The following is a 12169-nucleotide window of genomic DNA, read 5'->3' on the forward strand; positions in this document are numbered from 1 at the left end:
CTCTCTCTGTCCCAAAAATAAATAAACGTTGAAAAAAAAAAATTAAAAAAAAAAAAAAAAGCAACTACTTTCAGGGGTAAGAGAAGGGACAGTGTATCACCCAGAGATCGTTGCAATACTCAGATGAAAATATGGGTTGCCTCTCTAGGGAAAGGGAGCATGTGATTTCAGGAAGCCATGGGTATTTCTGAAGGTGAATATATCTGAAGGTGGATGAATTATCCAGTGGGTGGACTGTGGGGCCTTCATGGGCTTCACCTCAGCTCAAGGGGTAGACCCTTAGAGCAATAAAGGTAATCCCATCCCCTCCTTGCCAGCAGCTGGTTAAAAGATGAGCAGATCAAAGCCTCCCGTGGCCAATGGGACACAAGACATTGCCTAGGTATTTCTGGGAATGAAATGTCTTTCATCTTAACAGAAAGACCCAGGAAGCCATTCTCTTTCCTCTGCAAGTAGGAAAAAAGAACATAGCTCTGGTTGCCACTCTCAGACCAAGAAGGTCTCTGAAAAGGGTCAGGCCTTAGACCATGGAGTAAAGAATGGAACCTGATTCCTTGATGACGTCACCGAGCTGGCACTCCTCCTGTCCAGGTGGCTGCTTAACAGACACAGCATAACTGAATAAGAAAGATAACACTGGTCTCCATGACAACTATCAATAATCTACCATAACACACAGGCCACCACGATACACAAATTGAGATTGGCCAACTCAAGCACTACAATTCTGAGATACCCGCAAACTAGAACTTTGGGGGGAGGAGGGGGCGTGGTATGAGTGCAGGGAACCCACCACCACATTATACACACATGTCAACTGCAAGATGCATCCTCAGGTCAAAAATATTAAAAGCGGCAGCAGGGAGAGGGACACACAAAGACAAGTGTCAGATCAGACATAACATGGCATTTGTCAACTACACCCTTTTGTTCGGGAAGGGACCACCATGAAACGTACTCAGACATACCGATCCTGGATGTACATTACAAGTCAGCTTGAAGACAAACTAAAGAGCTGCTTCCAGATACTTAGATAGTCGCACAGATGATCACAGCCGTGTCCAAGTACCTTTTCGAGATCTAAAACTATTCAGTACTGCAACAAGACTGAGTCAAAACCCAAAGACGCAAAAGGAGAAATAGATTTCAGTTTGGTTTTTATGGCACACACACACCCCCCAATTTCATTGTGCACACAAAAATTTCAGAGAACGTAAAACACAACTAATGATCTAAATTACTTTTATGCAGCTGTGATGCACAGAAAGATGAAAATCCAAATTTTAAGTGTCCATGACGAACAAAATGAAACCTCTGTACTGCAAGTGAAAGTAAGTCTAATTTACTCATTCCCCACCCCACGCCTTTGTTTTGGAAAAAGTCCACTCCTGTTTTCACCTATCCCGCAACTTCCCACGTTGGTAGGGAGCTCCTAAAAGGCAAGAGTGGCAATGCACCGACCTTGATATCCTTAAATACAAAGCACACAGCAGGGCCCTTGATGAACATATGTTCATCACCCTATCAGTATCTGTTCTGAACAAGTGCTCTCATTTTTCACCCAAAGCCTCTTGAATTTGCTTTTATATTAAGAAAAAGTTTACCGTAGAAATATAGAAAAATATAAGTAAAATCAAAAAGATGAAAATTACCCATAATCCCTTTACTCAAAAATAACTGTTATTATCCTGATATGTACCCAGTTACATTTTTTCTATGCATAAACACATACACACATGCACATGTGTGTGTGCATATATATACATGTGTATATACATATACACATATATATGTATACATACACATGTGTATACATATATATATATACATATATATAGTTTGTTTTTTTCACAGTAGTCTTCACATCCAGCACAAAGCCCAACGTGGGGCTTAGATCCACAACCCTGAGATCGAGACCTGAGCTGAGATTCAGAGTCAGATGCTTAACTGGCTGAGCCACCAGATGCCCCTCTATGCATAAATACTCTTAACCACAATAGGACCGTATGGCACCCCCCATTTTGTAACCCACTTTTTCCAACTATATGAGTGACATCTCCACATTATTAAATCCTCTCCAATATCTCCCCAACCCACCAGCCACCCCCATGGGTGGTGCACGCTCTTCTCTACCTCACTTCTCAAAGGAAAGGAAAAGCTCCTACTCTGAGTTCAGTGTTCTCTTCCACTATTAACAGTCGGCGGAATTAAGACATCATTCCCAAAGGCAGACAGCATGGCACATACCAATTTCTCGATTATGGGGATAAACATACTCTACAACACAGAATCAACCCAGGGTTCAGCTCCCTTCAGAGAGTGCCTCATTCAAGAGCCACATCCGTTTATCCTCTGGAGTAACTAACAAATGGGGAGGAAGTACAGACGTGTAAAAACAACCCGACTGTAGTTGCGTTGGCATCCAATTATCACACACAATTCACGAAGCACAAAAGGAACTGGAGAATGATAAAAGGAAGCAAATGGAGTCCCGGTTTTGCTTTTTCTTGAAACCTCACACTCCTTCCCCTTTCCAACCCAAACCGCCGAAGATCAAGTTGGCGCAGTGATGGCACCTGGAGATGAATCACTTATTGAGAGAGAGAGAGAAAAATGGAGCCTCAGAAAAGGAAGCCAACATACACCGGTTCTAAAGGTAGTCGGGAGATTGGAGACTAAGTAGGTGGCTCTCCAAATTCCGCGAGGTACACACTGAGCGCTTACTAAGCAAATTCTCTAAATAGCTTAGGCTTGCTTTTGTTTTCTGGAAGGGGTGGAGGGAGGACCACCAGACCGAAATAACTTCCAGCGTTTAAAACAAGACTTACGCACGTTGAGTAAAACTAACCCATTCAGAAAACATCTTCATTTAAGCAGGAAAAACTAATAGAGAAGATCTTCACCTTCTACGTCACCTCTGACCCAAGCCTGTCTTCACTAGAGCCCTCACACTGGTGACTTCCAACAGGTGCCAACATGTACATTAACACTTGAAATCTTACGGACCACGGAACAAAACTAAGTTTGCATTTTAAGACGTCAATTCCTAACAGATGTTCCACAGAGGCCCGCCAGGTAGGAACGTGCATCTTCCCAGCCACGGAGGCCACCTCAACGCCTCACCCGCAGCGCAAGGCCAGCTTCGCAAAGCGCCCTCAAAGACACGCTACAAAACGGGACCCAGAGCTTCATCCAAGGAGACCGGGAAGGCCAGGCCTTGAATGCCGCTGAAACTGGGAAGTAAAATGTGCAAATCGTGCTACCGAAGGCCAAGACCGAGGCTCACAAACACAAGTGAGCCCTTGTCACTGCACCACAAGGTCCCCCCCTCAGTCTGGAGGCAGCCAGTCCCGCGCAGAGGCAGAAAAAACACACGGCCTCCCCCCGGTGGACAGGAGGGGGGTGGACACATACCTGAGTCACTCCAGTGCACCTGGGAAGCCATGGTCCGCCACAGCTGACATCACAGGTGATGGGGACACCACCCTGACCTGTGATGGCCAGTGCATCCCCGTCATGGACCACTATCCCCACAAGCCACTCTAAGTGCCTCCTTTACAGGGTGGCTTTCACATCGCAGCATTTTACACTAAGAACAAAGTCACTTTTCAATGGCCCCTTTTTCTTGAAGGGGCGACATAAAAATACAAGCTCTCTCAGTGGATCTCAGTGACTGCCAAGAAGTCACCCAACCCTGAATGTGGTGACAGCGAGGGAATCGGATAGTCTCACCATCAAACTCGGCAAGTTCTGAATCAATACAGGACCTTGGAGTCAGGGACAAAAGGTCGACCTGAGTGTCACGTCTAAGCTAGTTACCCCAGATACACTTAGGTAATGTGGCTTTCCTCACCTAAAGGTATTACAGTAACAGCCAGCATTCAGGCCACTCAGGATCAGAACAAAACATCACAGCTATAACGAGGTCCTATACATTCATAAAAGAAGTGTCCCGGATCTTTATACCACCGATTTTCTCTCTGCTAGAACCTGAGCTACAGTCTTACCTCAGGAATCAAGAAGATCTCCAGCAATCAAGCACCCAGGAGTGGCGAGAATTATTAGTTCCTTCCCAAAGCCCATGATGGCCATTCTGGAACAGTCCGTATAGAACCAGCATTATTTAGAAGTCCCTAGGCACCCAAGAAAGGACACGGCAGTGTTTCTCAGAAGGACCATTTCCGTGTGTGTTTGTGGGTACCCCCCCCCCAACAACCAGCACAACCAAGTGCCTTCCCTCTTCTAAATTTAATAGGCTCTGGAGAAGGGCGAACCTTAGAGAAAGGATGATGCTTGAAACTGATCACGTTGACACACATCACTTTAGGTATTGTTACCCAACTAATTTTTTCTTTTTTCAGTTTGTAGGAAGATACTGGTTTCTTAAATGTACGTGATCTTCATCTCTAAATTCGGCTCCCATTTCTACATCCCCCCAACAAGCAACTCCCAACCAAGGGTAACATCATTAAACAGTACAAACATTGCCACCTATAGTCAGAAAGTGAGATCTATTTGTTTATACGGTGACCTGGAAGAGAAACAATACAAAAACAGAAAGTAACATTTGGTCACCCTTCTCCCAGCCTCCACCAAGCCTAACATCCGCATACTTATTGTCATCGTTACAGTATGCATATATCATGTTGATCCTCTTTAATACAGATTGTCAAAAGATCATGTAGTTGGCTTTATTATCGATTAAATAGATCACTAAGGCAAAAACACGTCAAAGACCCACCACATCAAGAACACTTGAAAACCCTCCTATTCATCCAGGACCCCGAATTCAGAGGCACCAATAAAGTCTGTTAAAACAGATCTTCTAACTCAAAATAAGAATTGTAAGACAATCTCGACGTCTCGAAACTGACTGGTTTCTCTACTACCATGCTGCTATGTTGTTTAAGAACTGCACCATGCGGGGGGCGCCTGGGTGGCTTGGTCGGTTAAGCGTCCGACTTCGGCTCAGGTCATGATCTCACAGGCCGTGAGTTCGAGCCCCGCGACGGGCTCTGTGCTGACAGCTCAGAGCCTGGTGCCTGTTTCAGATTCTGTGTCTCCCTCTCTCTCTGCCCCTCCCCTGTTCATGCTCTGTCTCTCTCCGTCTCAAAAATAAATAAACGTTTAAAAAAAAAAATTAAAAAAAAAAAATAACTGCACCATGCGGGAAGGCTATTAAACAGGCAGTGAGCATAAGGTTTCTCCCCTCAATGGCATGTGACATCATTCTCTAATGCCCGGGATTTCTCGCTGGAGATTCCTCCTGACTACACGTCAAGCATATTAATGCTCCCAAAATCACAGAACCACCCTGCAAGGAAGTTTCCTGGTGATGTGGGTCCTCACCACACTGAGAAGATGCCCGGCTACCATTCAACCTCTTCCCTTTAAATTCTGCCATGGTAGGGGCACCCGGGTGGCTCAGTCAGTTAAGCATCCGACTTCGGCTCAGGTCATGATCTCACAGTCCGTGAGTTCAAGCACCGTGTCAGGCTCTGTGCTGACAGCTCGGAGCCCGGAGCCTGCTTCAGATTCTATGTCTCCCTCTCTCTGACCCTCCCCCGTTCATGCTCTCTCTGTCTCAAAAATAAACATTAAAAAAAAAATTTTTTTTTTTTTTTAACAAATTCTGCCATGGTGAAGAAACCAGGATTGTCTGACGATTCCTGTTTTAATGCTGTCCTTACCCCTTTGGGCAAAATGATTTTTATTCCTTAAGGAAACTGCTTTTCAGTAACAGGAGAATTCAGAACATTCTGACTAAATAAAACTGAAGAGGATATAAATTAAAATATCGATTTCTACAAATTCCATTGAACTCCTGAAAAAAAATAAAAAATCTAACGAGAGTAGAATTTAAGACAATGTGTTATATTCGCCCATTTATAAAACTGCTTTTAGGAATGCCTGGGTGGCTCAGCTGGTTACGATCAGACTTTGGCTCAGGTCATGATCTCACAGTTCGTGAGTTCGAGCCCCACGTCAGACTCTGTGCTGACAGCTTGGAGCCTGGAGCCTGCTTGGGATTCTGTGTCTCCCTCTCTCTCTCTGTCCCTCCCCTGCTCATACTCTCTCTCCCTCAAAAATAAACAAACATAAAAAAATATATAAATGAAAAATAACTGCTTTTAAATATCACAATAAAACCTAGGCCCTTTTAGAGTTTTTCTTAAATGTTACCAATCATGATGCAGGCTGTCACTGGGGTAAGCCCGTGTCCTGGGCACAGAGCATACCAGCCAGCACTGCTAGGCCTGATTCAGGCATTTGGGCTTGGAACAAATGGGCAAGTCTTATCTCCCTCTACAAAACTGCTTTTCAGCATCCACCCTTAGATCCAAACAGTATCTAAACTAATTTCCAAAAGCAATCTTGTGATCGCTTTTGCACAGCCGCAGAGACAGCATGCAGGGTTTCCCAAGTGATCTCTTGAAAACACACACAGACCACTTTTTAAAAAATTAACGACGCCTCTGAATTACTTACAGATGGCTATTCAGGTGGTCTCTCTTGTGGGCTCCCTGCTTCTTCTCTGCCAATGTCCAGTCAAGACCATTTCCCGCGTGCTACCCCTTTTCGCAGTAACAGAAAGGCAAAAATCTGACTAGCAACTGACTTGAAAGTGTTGAATGACTGGTGTATTATTTGAAACTGACGGCCCAGGGTTATCTCAGGTTTCTAATCGGAGTCACGAATTCTAAAACACCCTGAAATAAGGATGCTTCATGAAATTAATGGTATAACACGGTGTGACAGCAATTTTTTTTTCATTCTTTCTTAGTGGTACGTAAAATAATGGTGCATCTTCAAGTTGGCAGCCTCTTAAAGAAAACAGACCTGCGCCAACCTTCAGTGCTTGTTATGAAGGAGGTAATTATATGCAGGCGAATAAAGAGAAACCTGGAATAGGGTGTAGGGGACATCTCCAGGGCAACGCCTAGGACCCACTAATTGTTGCCAGGTGAGAATGGAGCCCCAGTGAGGTGAGATTTTTACCATTTTCTGTAAAAACTCCCAAGTTTTAAAACACAATGGAGACCATGCTAAGAAAGCCTCCTGGTCAATGCAGACCTAGAGGTCATTCAGTTTACAACTCCTGATGTTTATCGCCATTGCAAATTAACCTCAACAACCCAGCTATGAAGACCTTTCAAGATAACTTGGAAGGGAGGAAGCATGTTCAAAGCTAGGGCTGTGTGATCAACAGAACGGGGTTCAGGGCCCAATTCCGTAACTTCCTCGCTGTGTGGCCTTATACAGGTCACTTAACATCTCTGAGCTTCCATTCCTCACCTGTAAATCTTAGCACGCCTCACAGTGGGTTCATGAGGATTGAATGAGACAAGTACATCAAGGCCTAACATGGTGCTAGGTATAGAGAAAGCATATGAAACCATCGCCAATTATGCTGGTTTGCATAAATTACAGACGGAAGGTGTCAAAGGACTATCCCACGTCAGCCTGGCCTTCATTTCTATGCCATTTACCTCCCCGTAACCACCCCAAAAATGCCACATCTAATAAGAAAGCTGTCATTGAGACTTTAGTATTTCACCCAGCAAAAATCTCTTCCATAAAGGATTTCCAAAATCTTAGAAAGGATGTTGTAATAAAAGGTTTCAGAAGATCAACAGTAACACTCCCAAGTAAACTGCCAAAATGTGCTACGGGATTGCCATTAAATAAATAAATACACAAAGCAAAACAAAAAACTGCCAAGGAAACGTGCCAGACGCAACTGGTCCAACCATTCGGATTCCAAACCCCATCTGATGCTGGGCCCGGAATCACAAAATCTGGCCAATCTGCTCATCTAACACCCAAAGTCCTTCACCTGACGGCAATTTCAAATTTGGTTTCCTGAAGGTGACCCGATTTACACCAGTAAATAGGAATAATAACTCACTGAGGAACCTCAGCCGGAAAGACACAAAAAATAAACAGTACGTGCATTCACACAAGCAAAGTCCACATTTAATCCCTTCCATTCTACAAGCTGGAGAGACCTAGGAGCAAGGTCCTCCGTCTTGGCATCCACTGCACCAGCAGCAGCACTTACAGCTAAAGAAGCTTTCCGAGAGGGGATACAAAACCTGAGTGCCCTCCAAACACACAGTGCTCTCCCATCAACTTCCAACGAAAAAAACAAACTTACTTCTAAGAAATGTGTCAGGTAGGGACACCTATTTTGCTAAGAGGTGCATAAGATAACTGTGTGGCAATCAAAACCTCCTCCTGTGTGATGTCCTGCAGCACATCGAGTGCCCGAGCTGAGGTACACCCATATTTAATACGCCTGGAAAAAACAGCCTCAGCCAGTCTGCTTTCGGAGCCTGTGAAGATCTGTCATTTGTTTCCTTCCACAGGCTAACTCAGAGAGACCAAACAAACTGTGCAAATTCCACAATTTGTTAATATTCTACGAAGGCATTCCCTGATTTTCCAAAGGATAACCTGACAGTGCAAAATCTCCCATAAAAAGCAAATACCATAGAAATGGGAAGTCATCAAAACAGCCCTGCCTTATTTTCTCACTGGCGGGGGAAGCTGAAAAAACACAACAGATGTGAGTTGCCTTTTGTAATACAACGTGCAGGGGGTGGGGGTGGGGGGCGTGGAATCTAAATAGTTCTAGCGACACAGCCATCACTCAATAAAATGTCTTCGTCACCTCGTGCTGCTCCCCATACAGCCCCAAACATCCCTCTAGCAACATGCAGGAATGAACCCAGTCATACATATACACACAAACCCCAATGCTGTTTGTATTTCATCCTTCACTCTCACACTGGACGCCAGTTAAGAAGATCTGTGTTAACTCAAGCCGCAAGGTGCACTCGAGGTAGAAGGGGACACTGGATGTACATGTAAAGAAAGATTAAACAGGGATGTACATAGCATTCCTTGATCCCGTTAAATTTCCCAAAACACTCTTAATAGTAATATATTTTTTTCAGGGAGCTTTGAAAATCATGTAAAAAAGCGAGAGAGACCAAAGATGAAATAAATGCAGCGGTCTTCCCCCACAATACCTCAAAAGCCCTTTGTTTAGGAATGTCTGTATCTCAGCACCTTCCTAAAAGCTCGCTGCCTGCCATCTACTGCTGCTCATTAAATGGAGAAGTGGAGAGTGAAAGGGGAAGCTCCGGCAGAGGAGCCTGCCGGGGAGAGCAGCACCCCCTGGGTAAAAGAAAACAATGGTCCTTTCACCCATCCCCAGGTGACTGCTCTAAAAAAGGAAATTATTTTACCCGAGCACAGCATGGCAAAATAATCGAAAACGTAAATCACACATTATTTGCACTGCGATCATTCTCTGATAAAATACACATCACAGCAAGCTTTACCTAGCTGTTAAGGAAAAAAAAAAAAAAAAGCCATACCCCCAAACACCCTCCCCACCCCAAGATAACTATTCTATTACACACTTACAAAGCACGCGCGCGCACACACACACACCCCATACCAGAAAGCTGGTGAGAGAGAAGCCATAACGTGGGCAGGTCTAGATAATAGCCTTCCGTGAACCCCACCCCCAACCCCGGAGAAAGAGAGGACCTCAGAAAAGAAAGGAGAGGAAGAAAGGGAAAGCCACAAATCCTCGGGTTTCCAGGCATCAACTTTTCATGAAATGAACAACCAGGATAGGAAATACCTCCCTGCTGAGTAATGCTTCATGGGTTGTAAATTCACCTCTCGAAAGGGGAGCCAGACCTGAGCGCGCACCCCGCCAGATGGCAAACCCCTCCTACCTGCTCCATCCAGCCTGCCGGTCACGCCGCGCCAGCGACAGGCCTCCCACCCCCCCTTTTTGGCCGCGCAACACACCAATAAGAGCCGAGCGTGGCTGGTCGAGAGAGGGCTCAGCAGCGATTTACCAGGATCGCTTCGAAAAGGAGGAGTGGGAAACTGCGAGGAGTGAGGGTAAAAACAAAGCTCTTTCCAGTCGAACCGGCAGCCTTGGAGGCGTGGCTTATCTGATTTGCTTTATTAATAAAAGAGCTCAATTGAGCTTTTGTCTCTACCCCGGAGGTGCCGGGCTTTAAATCCTTGGGAGGAAAGAAAAAGGAAAAAAAAAAAAAAAAAAAAAAATGGCAGGGCTGCAAGCTTCCCCCAAGTTTCCAGTAGCACCTGCCACCACGCCAGCCGTCCTTCCCCACCGAAAAGACCCCGAGATCCACTCTCCTGGTTTCGACTCTGCAAGCCGAAGGGACAGACACACCCAGCTCGAGCGTGTCGCCTACTCCCACCGTGATAAGCACACATTCATCAAGAGCACTTGCTGACTCGATCGCTGGAAAGTTCCAAAGGGGAGACAATTCAGGCTCCTCCGCGGCCCCGCGCTCCCCCGCGCGGCGCGGGCCCCCAGCCGAGACCCAGACGTGACATACATCATGGACTCCCGGGCTGGAGGGGCGAGAGGCGGAAAGTTGCCCAACAGCCCGGGAGACGCTGCTGGGAGAGGAGGGGGAACAGGCGGCCAGAGAGGCGCACGCGCCTTCCTCCCACTCCCAAAGCAAGGAGCAGCGGGGCGAACCCCGGCTCGAAGGGCGTCGCGCCGCTTTATTTACAAACAATGCGCACCGCTAGGGTTTGGGGGCGCAAGCGCCGGGCGGAAGGGCCCGAAGACCACCCCCCCCCCCCCAAGCCGGGCCCCAACCGCAGAGCACACCCGCCTTTGAGGTTCCGCCGCAGGCGCTGGAGACGCGCACCCGGGGTTCGGCCCGATCCCCACCCCCTGCCGGCGCGGGACAGGAACTCCCCGGGGAGTCCCAGGAGGGAAGGGACACCGCTCACCTCATCTTCCGAAAGTCCGTAGATCTCCTCCCCGAGCCCGGTCGCCATGGAGCCGGCGCCCCGCGAGGGCTCGGAGGCGCTCCCGGGCGGCTGGGCTGCGGCGCGGGCGGCCGGTCTTCTCTCCTCCTCGGCTCCCGGCCTGCGCGCGTCCCGCCGGGGGAGCCGCCGGACGCCGGCAGGTGAGGGAGCCCGAGCGCGCGCTGCGGCCGCTGCCTGCGCCGCTTCTTCCCGGAAGGCTGCGGGGCCGTACGGGTTGGCGGTCCGGAGAGCGCGCCGTGCAGCGGGCGGCGGCAAGGAGCCCGCCGGGCTTTCCCTCCCCGCTCGCCCGCCCGCAGCACTCCACCCCTCTCGGAGCCTGCTCTCAGATCTCCGGAACCCGGCTCGCCCGCCCCCTCGCTCGCTCCCTGCGGCCCCCGCTCTCTCCGCCCAGTCCTCCGCCTCCTCCCACCCGGCGCCCAGAGGGGACCCTCCCCGCCTCGCCGGGGCGGGCACACGCGCCCCCCAAGCCAATCACAGGCCGGACTTGGGGGCGGGCCGCGGGCTGCGGGGTGGCGGGGCTCTGCCCCCACGCCCACCCCACCCCCCAGGCCTCCAGCGTGGCTCTCTAGGGCTCACCCGGCCGCAGAGCGGGTCAGCCTGGGGCGTGGGTTTGGCCTTCCGAGCTGACCCACCCTCCTCTCTCGCTTGCCCTCTGCTTTGGGGAAGGGGCGACCTGGGCATTTGGGGGGCGGCGGGGGGTGGGGAGGCTGAAGGCATTTTCCCCGGTGGGGGGGGGGGGAACTCCACTCAGTTCATTCTTCTTCCCCACGGGCTTTTTACCCAGAGCCCTGAGCTCGCAGTAAATGTTAAAGGAGGAAATATGGATGTTTCTAGACCCCTTTAAATAATCTTGGCCACCCCAGCAAGCCGGACTTGACTACGGTGTCAGTTCCCTGGAGCCGATCCGCCGGGCCTGGCCGCCTGCAGGGGAGAGGCTGCCCCGGTGTGGCCGCGAGTCGCCACTGCCTGTGTCAACCTTACAGGGCACAAAACCAACACAGCGCCAACTCTGGGTACACACTCACCCACTCGAAAACAGACAGCTTGGTTCTTTGAATAAAAGGCAGCTCATTTGTGAGCTGCAACGTGAAATATCAAACTCAAGTTTAAGGTTATCCTCTGCATATGCAAACTATTAAGATGTCTTATTAGCCACCGTAAGATTTCTTCCTCACTTCCAAGCTACTGTTTCTTCTACAGCAAGCAGTTCATTTTAATCCTTCAGATTTACAAGAACGCCAGAGACTACTTTAAATAAATGAAAGAAATTCATCACTCGACTTTTTTTCCAGGAAGCCTTTCCTTAAATTTAGATGTTAAGTGCAGTTGG

General features: G+C 48.3%; 1 protein-coding gene across 12 annotated transcripts in view; it reads right to left on the reverse strand.

The window, feature by feature from the left end:
• The window catches only part of NEDD4L (NEDD4 like E3 ubiquitin protein ligase), a 344201-nt gene extending 333045 nt beyond the window's left edge, over positions 1-11156 (reverse strand). For 3 of the 12 annotated variants that reach the window (XM_040478707.1, XM_040478708.1, XM_040478705.1), the window contains exon 1: positions 10801-11155. In XM_040478707.1, coding sequence (XP_040334641.1) covers positions 10801-10848 — 48 coding nt within the window. In that variant the 5' untranslated portion in view covers positions 10849-11155. Of the gene's footprint in view, positions 1-10800 lie in introns of all 12 variants that reach the window. The other 9 variants (XM_040478703.1, XM_040478698.1, XM_040478697.1 and 6 more) reach the window with 5 other exon arrangements.
• Between the last annotated feature and the right edge of the window lie 1013 nt (positions 11157-12169).

This window comes from Herpailurus yagouaroundi, unplaced genomic scaffold (genome assembly GCF_014898765.1).
Source record: "Herpailurus yagouaroundi ecotype Mexico unplaced genomic scaffold, PumYag 142, whole genome shotgun sequence".
NCBI classification, from domain to species: Eukaryota; Metazoa; Chordata; class Mammalia; order Carnivora; family Felidae; genus Herpailurus; species Herpailurus yagouaroundi.